Below are 27384 nucleotides of genomic sequence, written 5' to 3'. Positions count from 1 at the left end.
TAGTAAATTACTATTTTAAGTTTCAAGTCAAAAACTTTCATAGTATGAGAGATATTTGACTTTATCAAAAATTTTAACAACAAAAAAATCAAAGTTAAAAATGAGCGTAACTGTGTCACATTTCAAATAAGAGTTATGGGGAAATTGGTTTGAAAAAATTACAGAAGACCTCTCGATAGAACAATCAAACAAAAAAAATGTCGTGTATACAACATCAAACAACAAAATGTTGCTTGTACCAAAATATTTTTGCATTGGGAGGTTTTAGAAGTGACTGTAGCAGATAAAAATCTTAAATTACTGTATAAATTTATGTATATGTACAAATCAATAAACATCCCGTAAAGAGTTCGTTTTGTACAGGAATTACATTTTTATGCACGGGTACGATTTTGTTTCGTCACTATAAACTGGCACTATACCTTCAATAACTTTTTAACAAACAACGATAAACATGTGACACCAAAAGCCGAGTGAAGATAAATTATATGGCCACCAACTAGGCGTTATCGTTTGAAAATTTGTATATAATAAACACACTTACCACTGCAAAATGTGTCCTCTGTTTGGACAAAAAGTAAACAAGTAACGCCATTTTGAACTGCAAACAGCATATTTCTCGCCTAAAAAGCAGCAAAATGCAAAATACGTCCACCACCCTGATAGATATGAAATAGAAAGTCAAAATCTTAGCGGATATTGTAACATACAAACTAATGTTATTACATTCTATCATTCATTTTGAATATCATAGGAAATACGTTATTGTATGCATTTATGTTAACAATATATGAATGTAATAAAAAGGTTGAAATCCGTTAATATCCAGACACATCCTTTGTTTTTGCAAGATTATATAGTATTATGATCTAATCTCGTTCTAAAAGATGTTGACGAATGTACGAGAAATCCGTGCTCAAATCAAACAGCCACTTGCCTAAATACTGATGGTTCATATAGTTGCCAGTGTTCCAGCGGATGGAAAGGCTATAAATGCGAGACAGGTAACTAAGAATTTGAATGTTATAAGACATGACTTATGTTGGTTGAGTTAGACTATTTATCACAAGGAGTATATATATAGTCTTCAACTTGGTTAGTTATATGGTCTAATTTAAATAAAGTTGGGTCCGAAGTCGATTGTCGGAACGCTAAGTGGGAAAGTGGGTCTCTTGGCACCCAACTGGTTTTTACAACTTCACCAATTGTCTAGGAGAGGAGGGTTACCCCTATGCAACTAGCCTTATGTGTTAGGAACTGGTAAGTTGGTATCTTTGATTATAACTTTTTTTGTTGGATTTAACGTCGCACCGACACATGATAGGTCATATGGCGATTTTCCAGCTTTAATGGTGGAGGAAGACCCAAGGTGCCTTCCGTGCATTATTTCATCACGAGCGGGCACCTGGGTAGAACCACCGACCTTCCGTAAACCAGCTGATTGGTGGGATATTTGTTAACCGTTTTCAGACACATACTTCTGTCATACAAATACATGTGATGTATGTTTTCTATGATATCATTTATTAAATAAACATGGTCATTTCATGATCATTTAATCACAGTTTATGTTTATTGATCTCTCCCATAATCGGTCATACATACTAGCTATGCTCCCGTAGCATCGGCGAAATTTATGAGTGGCATTGGGAGGATCGATCTCTCGCGGATGATTTCACAATACCGATTACCCAGAGTCCTGTTACGGTTTATTCTGCTCGAAACCAGTTCATTACAGGGTCGAGAGATACCAAAAACGTTTTAGATTTTACCCACTACCTTCCCAAACACCACTCTTCCTTACATAAAATAAGAGAAGTACCCTGAGTTGCAATAAGTTTGTAAAATATAGAAATTGTTTAAATTATAAGCCATGTTTTATAAATCTTGTTTACTTTCAGGAAAATTTCTTTCATATAATGTTATTTCTAAACAAACGACCATTTCTAAAGAAAACTCAACATTCTATTAACTTTACGTTCATAGATTGATTTCGCTTTCCAAACAACAAATTCTGAAATTTTTTCTCTCAGACATATATATATATATATGCTGTACGTTTTTTTCTATATTATCATTTTTTAATAAATTTCATGACCATTTAACCACAGTTTATGTATGTTGATTTCTAAAATAATCGGTCATACATTTGTTTGTTTGTTTTTGGTTTAACGCCGTTTTTACAGTATTTCAGTGATGTAAAGGTGGGCAGTTAACCTAATCAGTTTTCCTGGCTTCTGTACCAGTACAAACCTGTTCTCCGCAAGTAACTGCCAACTTCCCCACATGATAAATATTTGTTAAAGCAGCATGCCTCCAGATTTGGCTAAAAAATAATCTTTCTTTCAAATTGACGTTTTGGTCATATTATGAACATTAGAATATGAATTTTTGTTTCTAAAATATTTTAAAAATTCCAAATCAAGAAAAAAGATGACCGCGTTGGGAATCGAACCCCGGACCGCCGCGGCAATAAAGACATTTTCCCGTCGTCGTAACCAATAGCGCTTTAGCTGAAGTAGTGAATAATGACTTCAAAATATAGATATTTATAATCGAGACAGTTTACCTGGAGTGAAAGCGTGACAAACGCTTTTCGATTTTCGATTTTCATCGTAAAAAGTAGTAAAAACAGCAAATTCTCATGTGTTTCCGTAACATAAAGTGTGTCAGTAATTAAGTTTTAAAGCCTTCTTAAGAAATATAGCATTTATTTCAAGATATCTAAAAAAAAATATTTTTGTTGTCGAACGATCTGGAGGCATGCCACTATAAAACTTGTTTTTCGGACTTGATATTTTGTGTCAGAAATTATCTATTTTCCTCTTGTTAAAGTAAATAAGTATTGTGTAGGGCGTTTAAAGTAGAGAACCGGTTATGACAATCGCAAGTTTCCATTTCATACGTTTTCTCCATAACATCTGGTTCCGGTATCATCGGGGGATTACGGAAAACACTGCTATCACGAAGGTAATTTACGCCGAATAATGTAATTCGGTGCAAAGAAAATCTCTTATGCAAAACATTCATTGTTTTTTTTTTAGATATAGATGAATGTGTAATGTACCGGTTTTGTCAAAACGGAGCCACTTGTTTGAACACTCCGGGAGGTTTTTCTTGCTCATGTGCTAGTGGGTGGAACGGGACGCTGTGTCAGACTGGTAATGTTATGTCATGATATATTTCTTTATTATAGCTCTCTTTTGCCTACAATGATAAAATCCAATTACCCGAGAAAAAGATATTTTGACTATCAAAAACATTTTCAACGTTTTTGACACGTGACCAAGCGAAAGTGACTGTCAGGTCATGTGACCGCGCTGATATTTTGAATGTCATGTAAGGGCAATTAACTCCTTCAATATTTTAGCCATATGATATCCTCCCTTGTACACATATAGTAGCGACGTCACTATTCAATTTGTACACAGGCGTTACCGCGCTAAAGATGAAGTGATTTTGTCAACCCTCAAAACAGAATGTCACCACTCGGCTTTCGCCTCGGGTGACATTCTACCCTCGGGTTGACAATATCAAGGTCACACACGCTGCCATATGATATTTATATAGTATCCCTTTTGAACGTAGCATGTAATGATTCATGTACTCTGTAACTGACGTTCTTAATTCGCTGATGTAATTATCTTAAAAATATGAAAACAATACAGTAATTGTAAAACCTATGTTCATTGAAACAACATTCAGGTATGATTAACTGTTGAATGCCCTTTGCATATCTGAATACGATTAATATTTTCATCCTTTTTTGTAAATGTTGCCGATTTTTTTTTTCAAAGAATCTTCTAATTCATGGACTATTTTTCTAATATCTAGATATTATGTTATACAATAATTGCCATTTAGAGAGGCCGATAAATCCTCATAAATGAGCCGCGTCATGAGAAAACCAACATAGTGCGTTTGCGGCCAGCATGGTTCCAGACCGCAGTCTGGTCAGGATCCATGCTGTTTGCTAACAGTTTCTATAATTGCAATAGGCTTTGAAAGCGAACAGCGTATGCGCAGGCTGGTCTGGATCCATGCTGGTCGCAAACGCACTACGTTGGTCTTCTCATTGTGTGGCTCATATTCATCGATCCCTAAAGGCCGTACTTGTTTTAATATTATTTAATCCAAAACTTATGCGAGAAAATCTAAGCATTTGCATCGGTTAGTCATTTTTGCAGTAGTGATTAGCTTTTAAGTTCTGCAAGACTCACCTTATTATGACGTCAAAATGTCAGAGCTTGAGGTCATTTTATGTTTAGGCTCCGACGACAGGTCAAAGTGCCTTTTTATCATTAATCATGCGGCTTATTTATACCAATGGAAAATATCTTTTATTTATACTGCTCTTCTATAGGTATTTAATAGCATCATTCTGTTAGTATTTTGCTCGAAAATATACCGTATCTTAGATTATTTTTTATAATCCTCCCATGTATGAGATATGATTAAGCCTGTGCTGAAGATATAAGTGTTTTTCTTGTGACATGAACAATTACTATAATGTATAAATATTGCATATTTTTATTATAGTTCATGAAATTAAATATACATTTTGCATTGCAGTTGTACCAATATTTGAATTAACAAATTATTATAGGACTAAGAATCAGTATATTCTCACAGTAGCTGGGCGCTCACACTGAAATTATCTTAAAGCAGCATGCCTCCAGATTTGGCTAAAAAATAATCTTTCTTTCAAATTGAAGTTTTGGTCATATTATGAACATTAGAATACGAATTTTTGTTTCTAAAATATTTTTAAAAAGATGACCGCGTCGGGAATCGAACCTCGGACCGCCGCGGCAATAAAGACATTTTCCCGTCGTCGTAACCAATAGCGCTATAGCTGAAGTAGTGAATAATGACTTCAAAATATAGGTATTTACAATCAAGACAATTTACCAGGAGTCAGTTGTTCGAAACTTTAACAGTTGATTAAGCTAACAGACGATTAACTCACAGAGTAAAATTTCGACTATTTAGAGAACTTAGAAATACAAATATATGGCTTAAGGATTATGAATACTAAAACGTCTTTACAGCAAAATTAAAACATCATACTAGTGTTTCCCACCAAGACTAGTATTTTGAATCAAAATTTAACAAGCAATTAGTTTAACAGTCTGTTAAAGTTTCGAACAACTGGGCCCTGGAGTAAAAGCGTGACAAACGCTTTTCGATTTTCATCGTAAAAAGTAGTAAAAACAGCAAATTCTCATGTGTTTCTGTAACATAAAGTTTGTCAGTAATTAAGTTTTAAAGCCTTTCGAACGGTCTGGAGGCATGCCGCTTTAAAGCATCAGAACAAACTGGTTCACTAAAAAGTGTAAATATGTATTTTTGAATAATAATGTAAAAATAAAAACATTTAATCTTAAGCGACACTTTTTAACAAACTACAAAAATACTGTTAATTTTTTCACATACTAGTAATATGAGTGAATGTTTTATATTTAACACATTTCCAATCTTGCCTGGTTTTAGAATCATCTTAGTTTAAGTTGCTGCATGTCTTATCATTACCATGACCACCACAATAGTTTTATCTTGGAAGCTGGCATATTATTCTCTTGAAAGGTCAAACAAGACAGAACAACCTGTTATGGGTTTTAACCGATTAGAATACCTCAGCCTTCCGGTAACATTTTGGAGTCACTTAAATAGTGGTTCTGGTCATGAGCATTAAACGAATTACCTTTCGCTGACACGATAAAAATGTTTATCTTTCATTTGTTATCCATTGTGGGAAAAATCTTTTTCCAAGGCAAATGCTTTTCAGATGTCAACGAATGTACGAACAACCCATGCAAACATGGTTCATGTACAAACACGCGAGGATCATATAGCTGTGTTTGTTCTCCTGGATGGACTGGTTCCGACTGTGATACAGGTTAGACTTGTTGAATTACTGTGAACAATGGTTCCCTTCGTAAGATTTCAGTAATAATTATTGCAGAGGGCACATTGTAAATGCAAAATTCTATAAAAATTCTATAAATACATGTAGCAGTAGTTTATTCTTTTCTTCAAAATATATAAGAGACAAACATTGAAAGTTACCACGGAATATTTTTACCATTTACCAAGACAATAGCAAAATTTGCCAAATTTATTGATGTAGTATCATTTACATACTTATTTAGATGAAAACGAATGTACGGGTAACCCATGCAAGCATGGTTTATGTACCAATACTAAAGGATCATACAGCTGCGTTTGTCTTGATAAATTATCTGAATTCTTCAAGAAAATCCGAAACTGTATGAACCAACAAAAAACGGACTCTTATTCACAGTGTGATATTTTATAAAGAGTTGAAAACCCCAGAAATTCCGTTTCTAGTTTTTTGTATAAGTCGACTGTGCCGATAATATGTTAACGAAAAAAAAATAGACCAAGAAAACGCTGCCATTGAACGTAATAGCTTTTTTTTCTGTTTCACGTTTCGTCGTGTTCAAACGCAAAGCACCTATATAGTAAATGAACAAGCTGTCTATCAACCCTACAACATGATATACAACAGTTTTTTAACAAGTACTCTGAATTTTTTACAATATTTTGGTATATGACGTGTGTGCTTCCAGTAATCCATGACAAAATGATGCCAAGGTACATAACTGACCAGGCTGGTCAGTACACGTGTACATGTGTGTCTGGATGGTCAGGTTCAAAATTGGCTTATTTCCTAAATTTCGAAAGCAAATAGTTTTTGCTGTGTTCTTGATTACATTACATGTAAGCTTTGGCAGTACTCAGATCAGATAAGACATTGTTCCCTGAGAACTCTGTGAAACAAGTCAGATTTTTTTTTTAAATTTACCTTCAGATGGTCAACCAAAGGAATGCAACCATATATGCACTCTTGAATCAGTTGTTAAACAGAGGCCAGTTAGCTACAACAATGCCTCTACATGCCCAGGGTCTTCCATTTATGCTTCAAATGAGGCTCTTCTTAGGCAATGTTGCCAACTTGGAGAACAGTCTACCTGGACTAAAGGACTTGAGGTAACGCTTGCGGGAAGGTTTGTAGTTTTCGTTGTGTTTGCCTTTAGCACCCGTTTAACATGACATGTTTGGTGTTTGTAACATAAACACCTCATTAAATTGTTAAAGTATTACAACTTTCATACAAACAACCTCGAAACAAATGTTATCCCAATACTTACCACACTTACTTATGTCCATACATTTGCGTGAGTCAGTGTGTCTTTTATTGATCTTATAAAACGTTCTTAGTTCTTACGATATAGACTTAAGTAATGGTCATCAAGTAGTTTTTATTTCAGACCATGAATCCCATACTAAATGTAATGTTAGGTTTCATTATTGTCGCGTTGAGCGACAGGCGACTTCCACTTTTCATATTTTAATAATATTTATTATAGGTTATGCCGCAATGTAACAGTGGAACAATTAAACCATACACTCCCATTTTTGCCTATAAGAATGGAATGATTGAACCAGACACAGCAGGTGTGCTCACGGCCTGTCTTCAAGACGGAACGGGATTCATTGTACGTATCAATCCGTACATAGGTGTACGTCTATAGCTATTAGTGCTCTATTTTGTGTGAATAAAGACAGTGCTATTCACAATAGTTATAAAAATCAGAGTCCAATATGAATATATATTTGAATAAATAGAAGATCACTCGAACGGTAAATCCATCTCATTTCTTATGCCTACGTTTGCATCCAAAATTAAAAAAAAAGTCTGAAGTCTTGCATGTTAGGATAAAATTAAATACCTATTGAGCGTGTGACACCGAATTAACCTATTTTAAGGACACTATTCATTTGTTAGTGTTTGCACTAAACGATTCTAAAACACAGCCTCAGAGCAACGCATTTGCAAAGTAGGCCCACATCAAAAAGAAGCTGTAACAGAAACATATTACAGATGGGTTGCTTCAAAAATCTAACAAGTACAAATAAATTTATACCAAATATAGATAGAGGGGGGAGGAAGAAGTAAGGTGTAGAAAGGGTGTGGGGGAGGAGGTTGAAGGGCAAAGTAGAACAAGTATGAATATACAAAATGAATGCCACCTTCCTTAATCACTGTTACACTACAACCTAAACCACAATAGCGCAGATCATGCAGACTCATGTATCAAAGATAAACACACAGCAACACCAAACTAACTAACATAAACACCGCTTTAGACACACAAGCACACAAACAAGCAGGATAAAACAATCGTGCACCGTCCCTGGACCTCGGAAGCCAAAATAAAGGGGATACAACCGAGGCGTTGAATGCTTCATGTGAGGAAGCCTTCCAGATGGCTTACGGAAGGTTAGTTGTTCTATCCGGGAACCCGTGATGAAATAATGCACGGGGGGACACCTCCACCACCACAGCTGGAGATTCACCATATGACCATTCATTGTGTCGGTGTGACGTTAAACTCAAATAGAACAAAACAAACCAATGGACGTGTTTCGAATGCCTGATATAACATTATTGTTTTTTTATTGATAAAACACAATATACAGTTAAATGATCATAATTTTATTTTTTGTCAGTGAAAAGGAAGACCGTTGCTACATATAAAAGCTGTAAATAATTTGATCGAAATTGATAAAAATACATAGACACGCAAAAAGACGTTTCATCACTTGTATAATTTATTGAAACATTGACTGTTTTGAAAGCAATAAAAGAAAGTTACTAATAGCTCATCTTGCTTTGTTACATGTGCATATCAATGTTGCTAAGTTGACAACATAAATTTGACTTGTGAATATACATCTTGCATCCTTGTAATGCAATACCTCTGTCGGTATTCAAATAGATTAGATCGTGCCTTCACGGTCTGAGATTCGGACGTGCTGCAATTTTACATACTACATTCGATATACTGATGAATAATTAAAATTATGTTCTTGTATCTAATTTGATATACTGTTAATTTAATGACATTGTGCACCAATGAAACGTTCTTACCAACTTCCATATGCTCACTTCAGATGATACGCCAGGGATGTACATCAACTCCGCACGTGTATAACGTGAATGGCACAAGTAATGGGAATGTGGACAGTGACCCAGCCAACTATTTCGTAATTTTGTAATTTTTGGAAATTAGTTGCATCTACTGAATGTAACTTTGAAGAAAATAAATCAAGCATTTTAAGTAAATTTAATTCTGCTTGGTGATTCGTTCAGTGCAATTTTATTTTTCTATCATAACCTTTTTAAACTTTGTTTCATGTAGTCATTTCCTATATTGAATCTTATACCTGTCTAGTATTAAAGGTTCACGTTTCCCATTGCTTAACTTTTGACAACGGAGCCAACTCTTATTACGGATACAAACCAGTAATATTTAGGTCAAACAAATGATAAGAATGGTCAAACAAATGATAAAAATATGAACAGAAATACTATTTTTGACTTTACAAACAGAAATACTAATATCATAAGTAAAATGTTCATGCTGAAAAAATACTTGCCAAACTTCACTTACAAAATCATGCTTTGTTACAACATACTGAGCCATATGCGGCAGTAAGCCATACATACGGCTTACTGCCGAAGTTCATATGGCTTAGTGCAGCAATATGGATTAGTGCTCAGTTAGGTGTAACGTAGTTCTTCATGGCTTAGTGCATCAGTTATTTCGATATTTCCATAGATGTGTTAACAAGATGCTGCTGCAAATAAAAACTAAAACGGTTTATTTGGCAGTAGTTATATTAAGTTAACCATAGGCTATTGAGTTTCCTTTGTAAAGGACGAGAAATGTTTCCACTTATTGGAAGTTTCAGCTATCGATAACTTAAAAAATATTTTAGAGATTTTTGGTTCACTTGCTAACCCAGTAAGCTATACGAAAGTTTTAAATGGAACTTTTACATATGACTTACTGCATGGGGTATTTTCATGGCTCTCTGCACTGCGTCGATAATGCTGGCAAACTAACTGATCTTATTGTTTAGAGAACTTTCTTACAAGAGTAAAATTAAGTATACAGTTGCTGAAACAATAAAATATATTATAACTAGAAGCAACTTGTACCCACTGGGGTTACGCTTTATATTCCGTATGTACAGATCGATAGATTAAACTTTAAAAGTGTGGGTAGACGACAAAAGTCCAAACCTGTCATGTATGTAACAACTATTTCCAGTCGAACCCACGGAAGTAGTCATATCTACCTCTGCTGCATCCACTCTAGGCCGATATTCTTGGAAACTGATCCAATTTAAGTAAATCGCCCAGTACTGAACTCTGTAGTCGTGATATCAGTCACAAAAATTGCTGTTCGATACAAAAACTTCATTACTGCTAAACATAAAAATATGAGCGAATGAATTAAACAGATGCAATTTATTTATCAGTTCGTATTGCAGCTTTTAAACTGGGTTCAGGTATTCAAATTAAATCAAAATGAAAATTGCAAAATTTGGTTTCTCTTTACTTTTAACTTGCTTTTAAGATATTATTTTTTCAAATGCCTGTAATATTTCAAGTGTTTAATTGAGTAATGAAAAAATTGCTAAAGCCTAAGTGTTGCATTAGGCGATATGTTTCGTGTATAATTATTATTTGAGCCCTTGATAGATCTGGGGCCGTATTCATAAAGCATCTTAAGTATAAGTTTTGACTTAAGTTTAAGATTTTACTTAAGTTTGTGGTGATTTCAACTTAAGTAAAAACTTAAGTTCTAGTCATAAAACAGCTAAAACTTAAGATACGTAAGAAATGACTTAAGTCAGAAAATAAAATAGCGTGGTGAGTACGATTAAAGTGTTGTTTTCAGATAAAAGCACTTTAAACATAATTGTGCATGTTGTATCTGTCTGAAATTAATGTTGTTTTTTTTAAATGTTTTCGTCCTAAATAAAAAACAAAAAATACTTATTAAGTTGTTTTATGAATAACAAATATACTTAAGTAAAATAAATTTCTAACCTAAGTAATACTTAAGTAAATAATCAATTTCTTATACTTATACTTAAGATGCTTTATGAATATGGCCACTTTAATCGTACTCAACACGCTATGTTATTTTCTGACTTAAGTCATTTCTTACGTATCTTAAGTTTTAGCTGTTTTATGACTAGAACTTAAGTTTTTACTAAGACTTAAGTTGAAATCACCACAAACTTAAATAAAATCTTAAACTTATGTCAAAAGTTATACTTAAGATGCTTTATGAATACGGCCCCAGGATTCATTAAGACTGTCAGTGAAAATTATATATCTGTATGTAATATGTAAAATCTTCCGGCTCGATTATTGATATCCATTTTTCAAAGTAAGATATGGATCTGTTTTACCATACTTTTTTTGTAGATATCCCCCTCCCTCAAAATATTCGTTGAAAGTAGGGTAGGTATTCCTTTCAAATATACCAATGTACGGTCTTTGCATAAAATGCATGCTCTTAAAGAAACTATATATTATATACTTTCCTCAAGGTATACATGTGTAGTAACTAAATCACCCGCGTAGGGATTCGGGCGACACCTAAAAGTTGCCCATATTCACCAAACATGATCACAATGTTAATATGCATACTATCCCGGCCAATTTTGATAACCTGCTAGATCTGCTAAGAAAATGTAGAGATTTCGCCATTTTATTGACAAATTTGGACAAATTGGCACTGTACGCTTTCTTACTTGGAATTTAAAACCTTGATTTGATCTTCATCAAAACTTGGTCAGAATGCGAAAAGACTTAATATATCGGCCAAGTTCGCTAACAAATTAGATCGCTGGTACTTTATTTGCCGTATTAAATATTTTAGAGTGTATTGAAGAGTTGTAAGACATAACCATTACTTACGAAAGTTCACGTATAAGGAACTAGAGGAACAATCTCAGTCCGACACAAGCAATTGCAACAATTAAAATAGCAAATATTAAACTTACGCAATGCGTTTTATAGACATAAACACACTAAATAGATGAGTTTTTTTTTCTATTCTACATGTATATAAGGTTAACAAACTTCAAATGACTGCGACAAAATATCACGGAACAGAACGTTATGCAGAGAAGGCTTGACACCAATCACTACATGGAAGTGTCAGTAAAATCCGACAAGGTGTAATGAATCAAATTCGGACGAACAGCTTTACGTAAAAATATATATACAAAAATTGTTAAGCTCTTGCGACGAATATATAGTTGGAAGAATGAATATGATAGCATACTGCCGCATGTCCTCGATAGTTGTTTTTAACTTTTGCAGCATTAAGCTATATCAAAAAGTCGTATGACGTACTGAAGCAGTCATTTCCCAAATATCAGCATAAGCGCTGCGATAAGCCATATGTATGTCTTACTATCGCATGTGATTCAGCGCATTGTCACAATGTTTTTTGTTTTTGTTTTTTTTTTAAGTTTGTCATAATCAAATGCCTAACACACCTAACACGGTAGATAGGGAAGTGAAAATTATACTTTTAAATATAATTGTATTGTAGACAGTTCTAGTTTTGATTTTTTTAACATATAAGCAGACGTCTCGCAACTGTTATAAAGATCAGGAAAATATATTTTGTAGAGCATGTTCTTTTTCATTTGATACCATTTACGGCCAGATAAAAAAGATGCAAAATCGCGCGAAAATGCAAACGTCTATAACTTCGTTCTAAATCGTAACCTTTCTAAAAACATTTCTGGTTCGGATAATTTGCTTACGATTCAGGTCGCAAAAAATGAAACCGTCACCCATTCATGATGACACATGGGTTGAATTTTGCAGTCACTAAGCGGATAAACTATCGGGAGAAGAAGCTCTTACTGGATTGTTTAATTACTGCTGATTTTAAAAATGATTTTATTTCTTATTTTTCGAGAAATACACAATCGGCGAAACATTAAATTGTATTTTCTTGTAGTTTTCGAAATCGAAAGTGATCGTCTCTGTTAGACAGCTTTGACGAAACGAAACAACTTTTATGAAATGATTTAAATAAGAGGTAATATCACCGTAAACTTCAATGTCAGATACTGCCAATTGCTGCTAAACTGTCTTCGTATCATCACAACTTGTAAAAAATATTGTTGAAACTGGAGGTTTTGGCGGTATTAAGAAAAGTGTACGTATCCGGATAAAATATTTTGGGTAAATATCGAGCTGTGTTATGAAATTTTAACGTTCAAGTATCAGACATGATAGATATTATTGTAACAGATATGATTCTAGAATTTATTTTTATAACACATACATAGAATCTATGTCAGACTTATATTTTAGTCCTGTGGCATGACCTGAAAGTAAAAATATGAAATGACTGTCAGTCATACTTTGGATATTGTAATACTAAAAAGAACCTAGGTTATATTTAGAAATTGAAACATAAAATGTTCAGTTAGAAATCGCACCAAAGGCTGTATCAAGGGTGTACATTTTCAAAATTGTCTAGTGGTGATACCCCAAACCCTACTTGCAGGAGGGGGTATCCTCCCACACCCTCCCCCCATATTGCCACGTTACAGTTTGATACATTTGCCCTGTTGGGAAAAAAACAACAAGTAAAAACAAACTGAAACTGGCAGACTATACTACCAGTACATCAATCATTAACCGACCCTCAGGCCCTTCAGGCCTTTGATTTTATCAACCGCTATTGATAGAAATTTATCAGGCTTTGCTTGCATGTTATTAAAATTAAGCCAATCCATGAAGATATTACTTTCACTTTGTAAAGTATGGATTAGGTTGTCAAAATCTGGTGAATGGAAAGATAGGGTGTTATCATCTGCAAAGTTATATAATGTTGTTGTTTTTTTTTCTATGAAATAGAAAATATCATTTACAAAGATGTTAAATAGCAGGGGTCCTAATATAGAGCCCTGGTGTACCCTCTTATTTATTTTGGCCCATGAACTGACAATGTTTCCAGTTTTTATTCGCTGTTTTCTGTTTCTAAGATATAACTGCAGTAGAGTGGAGACAGGCCCTGACAACCCGTATGCTAATTTTGAAAGAAGTATATCGTGTGAAAGGCAGTCAAAGGCCTTAGATAAATCAATTAAATTATTATAGATGCTACGTTTTCATTGTTGTCAATAGCCTGTCTCCAGTCTTCCAGCAGTCTAAGAAGAGTTGTCTGGCAACTATGACCTTTTCTAAATGCACACAGAAAGTTATCAAAAATGCTAGTACTTTTTCTTGATTTTGTTAAAGCATCATTTTTCTTAAATGGGGGTGGGGGTTCTATAGTCAGTTTCATACAACTCTCAATTGTCATTAAGAGGATTTCTTAAAGGGTGTGTTTTCAGTTGTGACAATATATGCTCAGCATGCCCAACATTTGAAAATTACGCATCTGCGGAATAGGTCAAATCAGTGACATTGCTTATAAATATGAACTCCCTGACTACGTTATTCTGCTGTCTGTTCCAAGGGAGTGTCCCAATGTCTTCATATGTTTTAAAGTCTTCACTGTCAATACGTTTTTTCTTTATGTGCACATATAAGCACGCCAGACATCTATGTACTCAATGTAGAAATATTTCCTTTTTGAATCTTCGAACATGGATGTTCCTATAGGATCATTGACCTTGATTAAATGCAAATATTATTTTATTATTAAAAGTATAATCGGATGATTGAAAAACTCCTTTTAAATTAATGTCGTATCCTTATAATTGAGCCGTGCCATGGGAAAACCAACATAGTGGGTGTGCGACCAGCATGGATCCAGACCAGCCTGCGCATCCGCGCAGTCTGGTCAGGCTCCATGCTGTTCGCTTTTAAAGCCTATTGGAATTGGAGAAACTGTTAGCGAACAGCATGGGTCCTGGCCAGACTGCGCGGATGCGCAGGCTGGTCTGGATCCATGCTGGTCGCACACCCACTATGTTGGTTTTCCCATGGCACGGCTCATATTATTAGTAAGTAAAACTTTGGTGCACACAGATTGACCTAATACAGAAACAAAATTGCCTCAAGTTACGAACATTTCTTCCGTGTGCATTACGAATGTATTTTGTGCCATTGTTTTCAAATATGCCACCATAGCTTTGATAGTTGAGATATTATTAATATACATGTATTGGATACTTTTTGTAATATTTATTTCTTCCGCGTTAAAGATGACTTTTGTTGTCAACAGCTATCGCTTACATGGAACGTTTCATGCATCAAAATGACATACAATTGTGCACTAACATTTCACTTAAATGAACTAAAAACGTTATCTATGTATTACACGTCTTGTAACAAAATGTATTGGTCACTTTGTATATAGACATGGCACATTAACTGGGAACATGGTTTGTTTATTATATATTCGTTAGAATTTAGAAGTACTTTTTATAATTATTTTTTTTCCAGGTTTCTTTTTAATCGTTTTTCTCTTTTTTACTTTTTTTTGTGGTAAATATCTTACGTTCTCATGGTTTATACTTTACGCTAAGCCTTTCTCTTGTTAAAAACTTGTTTTACAACTAAATGACATTTTAGATTTTGAAAACGTCTGTTGATTTAAATACTTAAACATTGTGATTCGTATCAAATTGATTGTGAATCACGACAAATACATTGTGGTTTACTTCCTTGTCAAGTCAACAAAATTCTACCGATGTAAAAGAAATCAAATATTTTTTTCAAGACATCCTTAAAGTCTTATCAAAGTGAATAGGTCAATCAGAAACATGTTGATTTGTTGACATTACTGATTAACTTTGATATAAGCAAAATATTCTTGAATTTTTACTTACAAAAAAAAGATGATGATGATTAAAAATATAACACAAATGGCTATAAGCCAGTTCACCATATGGATATATATTTAAATAACAACAATTTAAAATACTGTCAATTAAAATGATGTAACAAACTGTAAAATGAAACGCATGAATTAAAGTAATGTATTTTTGTAACACAATTCAGCATTTATTATATACCTGGTGTAAATTTAAGAAATGTGGCCGGTTAAAGGTAGTAGAAGCTGTTATTTCACTTATATTTCGGGACTGGATAAATCCAATAAGTAAATGTATGTCTTTTTAAAGGAAGTACTAAATGTCTGCTGCTGTTGTTTCTGTTGTAGAATATCATATGCCCACTGCTGATGCTGCTCCTGTTGTACTGCAGGTACAGTTATACAGAAAATGCAGCAGGTAAATATTACTATATAGTCAGATAGCGTTTCATACAACTCTCAATTGAACAATTTTATTGTCAGAAAAGGGATCTCTAAATAGCATGTGGCAAATTGTAATCCTGTGACTTTTTTTCCTATATTTTGAAAAGTTATGTTTTTATGAAAGCTGTGATCCTTTTTAAGAATTCCATTGGTAACATTTTTTTCGACCATCAGTGTGGCGGCCATTTTGAATTTCAAAATGGCAGCTATATTTCAGTTAGTATGCCCTTATATATTCAATCTAGCCTTCAAAAAGAACTGTTTTTCTAATTAAGAAATGGAAATTTATATTTCTAAATAGTAAAGGATTGAATTTATAAGGTTTCTTTAAAGAGTTGTTATCTGATTTTCTTTTCATTTAAACATCATCGTCACTAGAACACTCTTTACATGTAAGTGTGCAGCTTTTCCAAAATTTAATACAGGAAGCCTGCTGCAAATAAAATATGATAGTGTCATCAGTAGGATACTGTTGTAGAAGGCAACACAAATTAGCACTAGCAGTTTTGATTTACTTTAAGTATACCGGTAATAGTAAGATATGACTTTAACAATCAATCTTTCTGCAGCTTTACAAAAACAAGCATTGTTTATGGCCAAATTTCAGCATATGAACTTGTGGGTGTAACATGCATGCGTCTAAATTTGGATAAAGATAAGCATATCTGTATGAAATATGACGAATTCCATCCCACCCCTTTCCCTCACACACTCGCTGTATCTGATAACTCTTTCATTCTAACTGTAACTATTATAGTCCCAGACATCTACAAAATGTATATGAATTAGATATCCATTGTTGTGCTATGGAAGGTATCAGTCCAACTGTAAATAAATACATGCAGTTTAACTACAAAATGATATATTTTTCACACACAGAAACATTTGATATGTGTTCTTTCGGGATCTGATGAGATCAGTCTTATTTAATCCAATATCTTTAGACAACTGAGTATTAACAGTTGCAAAAAGGGAACTTAAGTAGTAGAATCACCCAATGAATGAGTCCTTAATAAGGTCTTATTATAACATTTTTAGAAGAAAAATTGCATTTTTGAGCGCTACCACTTACAGTTAAATATATGTAAACATTTGTTCAACAAAGCAAGCTTAATGGCTTGCAAACTGTAGATATGGCAATAACATTGTTGGACCTTAGTAAGCTTGTAGGGGGATTAATCTTCAAATCTACTTCCTTTCTATATCGTATTTACCAGTTTGGTTTAACTATTACTTGAAATGTCGACTATCTATTGAGACTAGAAAGAAAATGCGGCAGAACAAAACTGAAGTGCCTTTACTTCCTTGACCTAGTGAGGTATTTAGAAATGGTGAGCAACCACATCTAAAAGGTGTCTTTAGTATTGTATGAAATTCCTGGGATGAGGAAAGGTTTTACTACACATGCTGATATGTCTAAATATTTTCATTTCTAGTTAAGATTGACTCTGGCTGAGCATCACCGAGTTTTACACTGGCACTTTATTCTTCCAAATTCAACGCCTTTAGTCCTCTCATTCATCTTGGTCCAGTTAATGTCGAACTTTTTCTACACTTAAAAGGATGTTATTGACATACAAATTGAACACCCAGTTATATGTAAATAATTTACTACCTGTATTAACCCTTATCCTGCTACATTTCTATAATGAACTCATCCATCTTTCAATTTGGACAGTGCCATTAACTGTTAAAAGGGATTTTTACATAAAAGATACTGACTGAATAGCTGACAGTGCAGATCTTGATCAGACAGATATGCAGGCTGATCAGTATCTACACTGGTCACAAATGCAGAATCAATCCTGTCCAGAATAATAAGAGAAACCATTAATGCAAGAAAAGAAGGTAAATATCTTTCTACTTATGTAGAACCTTATTTTTTTAGAATAATCATAATTAACTCATTGAATAACACATTACATTTTACAGAAATGTAAATAGTGTTTTATTTTTGACAGTCTAACTGGTCGTCTAGTACAGTTAGCTAGGTACCTCTGTAGCCAAGTGGTGAAGGATGTTGGTGTCAGATCATTAGACCATAGTCTCTGAGGGTTCGAGCCCTGCTTTGGTCATCATATGAGTCATCCAGCCTGCTTGCGGAAGGTCAGCGGTTCAACCAGGTGCCCACATAGGCCCGAAATAATGCCAAGAAGGGTACATAACTCTTCCTCAACAATTACAGATAGAAAGTTGCCATTTATCCTGCACTGTTTCAATGCGATGTAAAACTTTAAACATATATAATTATGTACAACATAAGAGTTGCTTTCAAGATGTGGGCCATGAAGTTTTGTTTAATTTAAGGGTTTATGTCCCACCAAAACAATTTAGGAATATGGCAATTTTTCAGCTCTGAATGGTAAAAGAAGGCACAGGCGCATTCCATTATAGGCATGGGCAGATGCCCAGGTAGAACCAATAATCTTTGGTAAATACTTTCAACTAAAAGAATTTTACGTCACTTGGAGGATTTCAACCAACATAAGTGGTGGCAAAGTGACTTGAAAGTCAATGTCCAGCTCTGAATGGTAAAGGAAGGCCATTTAAGCACTGAGTTATGCATTACTCTTAGACAGCCGCCATTTATTAAAAGTATAAAACCACAAAATGAACATTTGATAATAATAACAACATTTTACTTTAAAATTACTTCCCGGTATTTCCTATTTATTTTATTAAAGTTAAAAGTTTTATAATTAAGCATTGCATATCAGAACTGAAGTCCCAAAATGAAGAAAAATTGGTACAGTGTGAATGTTCATTCTAAAATTACTGGATATATTTCTCATATTTTGTAATTATCTCCCTTTTAATTAAACCAAAAAGATAAATACTGATAACAACACACAAAGTTTACCTTGACTTATTTAATGTAATAAATGCAATCGCTTTGCTAATAATTGAATAATTTCAATAATATAAGATGCCAAGGAGAAAATACACATTTTTTGCTTTTTACCTCCCTTTACTTTGTCTTTATTATGTTATCGCTTTGCTTTAAATTGGATAGATTAACTTAAAAGACATACAGTATGGTTGATATAGACATATTTTGTATAAAGAAATGTATTTTGTCCATGTCATTTCTGTATTTTGAGGACATTGCAAATTATACTAAATTTATAACATTACAAGCGAATTATCTCCCTTTAAGCACCAATTACTCCACTTTAAAAACACAAGATAGAATTAAATATTCCATTTAAACTCTTGCTTAATACACTCCAGCATAATATGTAACATACGAAGTGCATAGAGTACATTTTAGAGCAAATTTAAGTGTAAGAAAATGGAAAATAGCATAATTTGAGGCGGCTATTTTGAAATCAAGATGGCCGCCAAAATAATGATGACAAAAATGTTACCAATGGATTTTGAGAGGTTTGGTGTTTAAACTTTCAAAAAAAAAACACAACTTCGTAAAATATAGCAAAATAAATCACAAACACTTATTTTCGGACAATTCGACACAGACTAAAAAGCGTGTGTTTTCAATTGTAACAACATATGCTCAGCATAACAAACATTTGAAAATTACTCATTTGTAGGATAAATCAGTGACATTGCTTATGAATATGAACTATAAAACGGTACAGAAGAAACATACATCGGGTAACTATGATCCTTACACAACATATTCGTATATTTTTACTACGTCTGCGGTTGTACAGTTAGGCTTGTCACCCAACCCTAACAACACCACCGCCATGCACCATCCACCAATACCCGAAAACACACATCAAGAACACACGCAGTAACAACATACACACAATGTTATTTATGCACGCACAAATGAAACCCTTAAATCGTGTTCTATTAATTTTTATGTCCATGGTCATTATTTTTTCTGGATTTGAATTGTGTACATAAACATGTTCATACTACTATTAAAGCTAGATATATAATATTTGAGCCGCGCCATGAGAAAACCAACATAGTGGCTTTGCGACCAGCATGGATCCAGACCAGCCTGCGCATCTGCGCAGTCTGTTCAGGATCCATGCTGTTCGCTAACAGTTTCTCCAATTCCAATAGGCTTTAAAAGCGAACAGCAAGGATCCTGACCAGACTGCGCGGATGCGCAGGCTGGTCTGGATCCATGCTGGTCGCAAACCCACTATGTTGGTTTTCTCATGGCACGGCTCATTTTATTTGATCTGCTAGTTTCATGTTGAAGATTAAAGACATCTGTAACGCCTACATAATTCTAACGGTTTTGCTATTGAAAACATGTTAAATATCAAGGTCAACGTTTGGATAAGCGTTAACTCATGGTAAATAATTGAGCTTATGAATTTGCTTGATCTCATGTTCGTTATATATTGTGTGCAGTTACTTGTGTTTATTATTTCTAATTGTATAATATGTGTGTATGGGCTGGAGGACTTTAACGCAATAAACTAGTTTGAGTTTGAGTTTAACTGAGCCACAATTGAAACCAAACCATATATATATGAATACCACTTGGAGGCTTATTACTGTTTATACAAAGTCAACTTGTATCTTTCAGTTGTAAACATTTGTCAGACCTTTAAATTCGAATACTTAAGAACTGAATACATGTTAGGAGTACATGCTAATGAACAGAAGAGTATTATCCATGATTTACGGTATCCTTTTACGAATGACGTTAGATTACGCGTCAATTCCCGTGGAGATGTTTGTCCTTGATATTACGGCTCTAATTTTGTTTACAGTATTAATCCTTTCTGTTTTCTAAGTAATAAACACAGTAAATGAACATATACAAAATGTTGTATTTTGTTCTTATTAACTGGAGGAAATTAAAGAATTAATGTATCTGTCCATCCAGCCACCAATCCATTCATCCTATTATCCGCCCAATAATCTATCAATTAATCTATGTGGTCGAATTTCAATAGAACTGTACGGATCCCCTTAAAACGTTAGTGTTATATTGATATTCCTGAGTGTGTTCATTATAAAGTTCATGTATTACGTAATGGAACAATGGAACGGTCCGAATGTAAGCAGTGTACATTGTTTTTAGAGGCGGCAAAACTTTGCAGGTAGAAGTTATGTCTTAAGCATTTCGTACGATCCGAGCAAGTAAACCAAATTATTCTGTCGTAACTGTTACCATGGAGCCATACCGTCAGTTGATGAGTTGACAGTTTTAGACACCTATCTTTTACAAAACTGTGCAAATGTTTCCATTTTGCATTTCATTTCAGACAGCAGCAGACGATTCATTATACCGGATAATTCCAGACATATGTCCCACATGGAGACAGAAATTTCTCTTTGCAAGTGTTTTAATGACTGCCACCTTGATGGTTACCGTAATCAAACAGGTAAATATTCATCATATTCATTTATCGAACAAGTAAAGCTCTATCATCGAATCGGTAAATTCTACGATCTATCATGGTAATATTATTAGAAACAAGTAAAGCTTTAAGGCGGTTTATACAAATCAGAACAAGAAAAGGTTTAGCACGATTTAAACAAATCACAACAGGTAAAGTTTAGCTAAATTTAAACAAAACAAATAACAACGGGTAAAACTATAACATGACTTTTACATAACACAGCAGGTGAAACTCTAGCACACTTAATGCAAATCACAACAGGTTTAAGCACACGCGCTGTTTATAAAGATTACAACAGGTAAAGCTCTAGCATGGTTTAATAAAATCACAGCAGGTAAAGCTATGGCACGGTTTATTCAAATAACAAAGGCAGAGCTCTTGCGTGGTATTCATTAAACTCACAACAAGTATAGCTCTAGCAAGCCCTATCACGTTTCATACATATCACAACAGATAAGCTCTAGCACGATTCATCTTATCACATTAGGTAAAGCTTTTGCACGTTTCATAAAACACAACGGTTAAAACAAATGTATGAATATGATGTATGTGGTTACATTTACTCAACGTGATCACGTGTTTCAAACCGGGCTGTGCGACAGTTACTCTCGACGTCAAAACGTGTTGACAGAAAGTTTGATTAAGACTACCTGAAAGTCTTCTTTTTTGACTGCTCGACGTTTATCATCTTGTAAATTTATCAGAGAGATACTTCCAACAGGCTAATAATTTTTGCATTCCTTACGTGGAATATTTGAATTTGAAATTATGAAAAAGAGCTCGTAGATTTATACAACATTAGGTTATAGCTCGTACCTATAGAAGACTTGCGTTACGGTTAAGATTACTCATATAAAAGGTTTGCATTTTACATTTGTATTTCATGTGTTTACTTCTTAACTCGTTTACAGATGTTACTGTGTATAACAGGTTATGGAAATATATTGACTGTTCAGGTACGATGTTTATCATATTATAATGGAAACAATGAGGTGCTTTTTTATGCAAATCTGTGCAATTAACAATATTTTACTTTGACCAATGATGAACCAGAAAGCTCAAAGCAATAGTTCTAACATACATACGTATTTTAATGCTTTGTCATAAGGTTAGGTTATGGAAGTGTCATACATACAAAGCTATTAGTATGATGAATATAAAGTGCAATCTATATTGCCTAATTCTTGTTAATTCAACGACTTTTATTAATCTTTGTAAAGGCAATTATGTAGTAATACGCTGAGCAGTATTCCAATATTGGAATTTAGACAACATTTTAAAAGACAAATATTCTATATGAAACATTTATTGTATTTAAATTCCTAAGCATTGCACTGACATTGAATAAATTTAAAGACGGCTATGTATTTACGATGGTTCGCTTTAGTATGACGTAATATATCAGCAAACTTAAGACGATTAAGGGCACTGACTGCTGATTGCCGACGAATGGTCTTTGGTTCAACTAACAGAAAAGGCTTGGGGTGAGAGGTGGGGCCAATGTCTGTAATAATATCTGAAGGAGCGTTTAGAATCTTCCTCTACCAAGATTTGAAAGACGCCGCATGACCCCGGTATGACTTGAAACTCAGCAAAACAAACTTTAATATCATTCACCTTTCAAAACATAATATACTTGTTTTATAGTGATAAAAAGATGTGACCTCAATTCCCCTTGTTTGAATGGCGGAACATGCCAGAATATTAATAATGGCGAACATTTCAACTGTAACTGTAGCCCCGGACATAGTGGAAAACTTTGCCAGTTGAAAGGTTTGTTTGAAAAGCTATTTTGCATCAGGGTAAAACCTTAATCTCTTCAGGCTACGAATTTCAGATAGTTTGATTTTGAGATGACATTTTTAGAATTACTATTTTACAAAATTAATTTCCTATGGTAATAAAAAAATGTCTAATTTAGAGAATTTGCCTTGTTTAAACCAAAGAATTATAAAAGTTAATATATTGTGAACAATTTCAAGATGATCCTGTCAAATGCGCAAATAACCCATGCAAGAATAACGGGACTTGCGATGCTGATTTACACGGGGTAACGTGTCACTGTGCGTCGGGATGGACAGGAAACTTTTGTGATGCTGGTAAGGGTTGTTTAAATCAAAGTCTGTTACATCTAAACGGAATACTCTTGAACTTGAACATTCTATACTTGGCTACACGAAGCATTGCTACGTACACAAATGGAGTCATGCATATACTGTTGTTTTTGCCCGCCTTCAGTTAATGTGCCCGTTTCCTGTCTTGGGGCCCGAGTAACGTAGCAGGAGTCTGTCCTATGTACTTTTTATATGCTTTTTACATTTGCTATATAAGATTTTTTTATAAAAAATGAATACGTTTATTGTGAAATATAATGGTCTAAAAGCTTCCTACGTGTAATCATCCCATGACCATTTTAATATTTGGCCGATGACGACGTATGCATTTTAATATCTTATCTCTATCATTAACTTAACTTTTATATATTTATCATAATTGCTAATACAACTTATGTTTGTATCTTTCAACAGATATAGATGAATGTAAAGAATTCAATCTTTGTATGAATGAAGGAGTTTGTGTAAATGTTCGAGGTCACTTTGAGTGCAACTGTAAAAGAGGATGGACCGGCATTTTATGTCAGACAGGTCTTCTTTCACTTAAATTTAACATTGTGCATGTTAAGATACCAGACCTTAACAGACCCCTTAACCAAACAAAAGGCCTCGTGTGATCTACTTGGACTCAGTGTCATTATAATTTCTTGTCATTTGGGATCATTTTGTCATTTCTATGTTATACACGTTCTCTTAAAGCATATAGCACATACAGATCTATTAAATAGCCTTAATGAAACTGAATCTGCCATTGTTTTCAATGATATCGAAGTATATTTGTATATATTTTTTCGTTTTAAATATATCTGTAAAATAAATTGAATCCTCTTCGAACAATACGACTTTGTAGATGTTTTACCTTTGATTCCGACAATTACTCTTTCAAAAGTTATTAACTTCACTTTACTGTATGACTCACATGTAGGCATAGACCGGTTAAGTGTACAGATGTATGTTTTAAATGTGAAGAAAGACAACAGCTACATGCTTATAGTAAAATAAACCATTCCTCAACAGGATGGGACTTTATTTCTAGATGGTTATGTAATCAGTTAAGTTTTTTACATCGTAAATGTAATGTGACTAGTTTCAAACATCTATACATAGTAAGACTGCACTATTGTGTTTTCTTTTCAGATATAAATGAATGCACAAACGACCCCTGTGGTGACAATGGTATCTGCTCTAATACAGAAGGAAGTTACAACTGCACCTGTTCAAAAGGATGGACTGGGTCAGCGTGTGATAGAGGTGTGTAGCATTATTAATTTGTTTGTTCTTTAACGTAAGTTTAAATCAAACATAACAGTAGAAATAGATATCACGAATTATGTCAACAAAATTTAATAAGTGCACACTTCATGTCATCATACCAATATAGTGAACACTTCGTTCAGCAACCTAGTATTAGATTACAATGTCAACAACAAAAACTCGATAATTTGATTTCGTTGACAATTTGTCAGTTTGCGATTTCAGGCAGACTAACAACGAAACTAGGCAGATATTGTAAGCGCTTTTCATGTGTATGCCATTTGCGATTTGATCATGGATAAAGTGGGACTATAAAATTTTACCAGCATTGGATGAAAAGCAATTTCATAATGTTATAATAAACACTTTGATTGCGTGCAAGGATTTAAAATTGCACTAGGCTTGGGTATTGTGTCAGGTTTGAATAAAGCAGCTACGTTGTGGGTTTGAGTCAGGCTTATAAAGTCAGGCGTGGAACAAGACTTTGATATATATAGCCAAGCTTTGATACTGCGCAAAAAGTACCAGTATTAGGCCAGATTTGAGTTTTGGGGCCAGAATATCATATAACTCTAGTCTTATCTGGGATATCGGAACAAACTTGAATGGAAACCAGTGGAGAAAATAAGCAAGCCAGATGTAATTTGATTTGCAGTTCGCAAGCTATTAAAGTGAGGCTAAATTGAATATGTTTTAGGCAAATTTGCATATTAAGTCTTTTTTTACAAATCTTTGATATTTGCCTTGTTTTGAATCTTGAGCCAAACTGCCTTTTGAGCAATGCTTGGATATAGAGTTTCGTAAGACTGTAACATTATTATGCCAAACTTGACAGCTTGTGATACGGTGAGTTTTTCGTTCGATTCTGCTTGGTGGTCTTTTTTTGTTTTGTTCTATTTCAGACACAGATAAGTGTTCAATGAACCCTTGTAAGAACAATGGCAGCTGTTCTAACACACTAGGTGGTTACCAGTGTAAATGTTCATCAGGATGGACGGGAGAGAACTGCGACACAGGTGTATACAATTGTCCTAATATTGTATGTAGCCAATACTGATATAGACACCGAAAGTTCTAATATCATCCACATTAATAGGTGACCCAGATGAATCCTTTACTACATTGAAAGACATGTAGAAATTTGAAAGTTTTTACGTTTGTCCTTTTTAGCATCCTGGAGAGATTAAGCTTTTTCAGAAAAATATTTTGAAGACCTTCTACCACCCTTATATAATACCGTAATTACAATTAAAATGTCGTTGAATTATCAGATTTAGATGAGTGTACAGCATTTCGTAATCTATGTTTCAACGGGGGTACATACATAATTGCTAATACAACTTATGTTTGTATCTTTCAACAGATATAGATGAATGTAAAGAATTCAATCTTTGTAAGAATGGAGCAGTTTGTGTAAATGCCCGAGGTCACTTTGAATGCAACTGTACAAGCGGATGGACCGGAACTATATGTCAGACAGGTCTTCTTCCACTTATATTTAACTATGTAATGTTGATATACCAGACATTAACAGACCCCTTAACCAAACAAAAGGCCTCGCGAGATCTACTCAACCTCGCCTTATCTGGACTCGGTGTCATTATAATTTCTGGTCATTTGGGATCATTTTGTCTATTTAAAGTTATACACGTTCTCTTAAAGCATATAGCACATACAGATCTATTAAACAGCCTCAAGGAAACTGAATCTGCCATTGTTTTCATTGATTCCAAAGTACCTTTGTATATATTTACACGTTTTTAATATATCTGTAAAATATCCTCTTCGAACAATACGATTTTTGTAAATGTTTTACCATCGACAGTTCCTCTTTCCAATGTTATTGTATGGACTCACATCCAGGCATACACCGGTTAAGAGTGCAGATGTATGTTTTAAATGTGAAAACAGACAACAGCTACATGCTTATAGTATAAGTAAAAAAATTCATTACTCAGCAGGCTGGAACTTTATTTTTAGAGGGTTATGTAACCAGTTAGGTTTTTTTACAACGTAAATGTAATGTGGCTAGTTTCAAACTTTTATAAAGAGTTAAACTGCATTACTGTAATTTGTCAGATATAAATGAGTGCACGAACAACCCGTGCGGTGATAATGGTAACTGCTCTAATACAGATGGAAGTTACAACTGCACATGTTCAAAAGGATGGACTGGGCCAGCGTGTGATAGAGGTGTGTACTCAGTCGATGAGCATTATTTATATTTTGTTCTTTAACGTAAGTTTAAATCAGACATATTTGGTTTTCATCGGCAGTAGATGAAGAATTCATAAATTATGTCAGTGCATACTTTATGTCATTATACCAACATAGTGAAAATTTCGTTAATAATCAGCAACCTAGTATAATTATATTACAATAAACTTTGATTTATATAGCCAAGTTTTGATACTGCGCAAAAGTAACAGTAGTTGTCCAGATCTGAATTTCGGGCAGAATATGATATTAATCCAGTCTTATCTGAGATATCGGAATAAACTCGGTAGGAAAAAAGATGAGTGGAGAAAATAAGCAAACCAGATGTAATATTCT

General features: G+C 34.0%; 1 protein-coding gene across 1 annotated transcript in view; it reads left to right on the top strand.

Annotated features, from left to right (window-relative positions):
• LOC123537965 (neurogenic locus notch homolog protein 1-like) overlaps positions 1–27384 on the top strand; it is a 64765-nt gene that overhangs the window by 19809 nt on the left and 17572 nt on the right. The window contains exons 8-23 of the mRNA XM_053529667.1: positions 888–1004; positions 3045–3161; positions 5789–5899; positions 6836–7014; positions 7395–7523; positions 8983–9075; positions 16032–16101; positions 21326–21445; positions 22375–22419; positions 23111–23236; positions 23446–23562; positions 23992–24108; positions 24715–24828; positions 25683–25847; positions 26195–26311; positions 26911–27024. Of these exons, the coding sequence (XP_053385642.1) occupies positions 888–1004; positions 3045–3161; positions 5789–5899; positions 6836–7014; positions 7395–7523; positions 8983–9075; positions 16032–16101; positions 21326–21445; positions 22375–22419; positions 23111–23236; positions 23446–23562; positions 23992–24108; positions 24715–24828; positions 25683–25847; positions 26195–26311; positions 26911–27024 (1851 nt within the window). The remainder of the gene's footprint in view (positions 1–887; positions 1005–3044; positions 3162–5788; positions 5900–6835; positions 7015–7394; positions 7524–8982; positions 9076–16031; positions 16102–21325; positions 21446–22374; positions 22420–23110; positions 23237–23445; positions 23563–23991; positions 24109–24714; positions 24829–25682; positions 25848–26194; positions 26312–26910; positions 27025–27384) is intronic.

The sequence above is a fragment of the Mercenaria mercenaria genome, chromosome 18 (genome assembly GCF_021730395.1).
Source record: "Mercenaria mercenaria strain notata chromosome 18, MADL_Memer_1, whole genome shotgun sequence".
NCBI lineage: Eukaryota > Metazoa > Mollusca > Bivalvia > Venerida > Veneridae > Mercenaria > Mercenaria mercenaria.
This window is presented reverse-complemented; position numbering and strand designations above follow the sequence as displayed.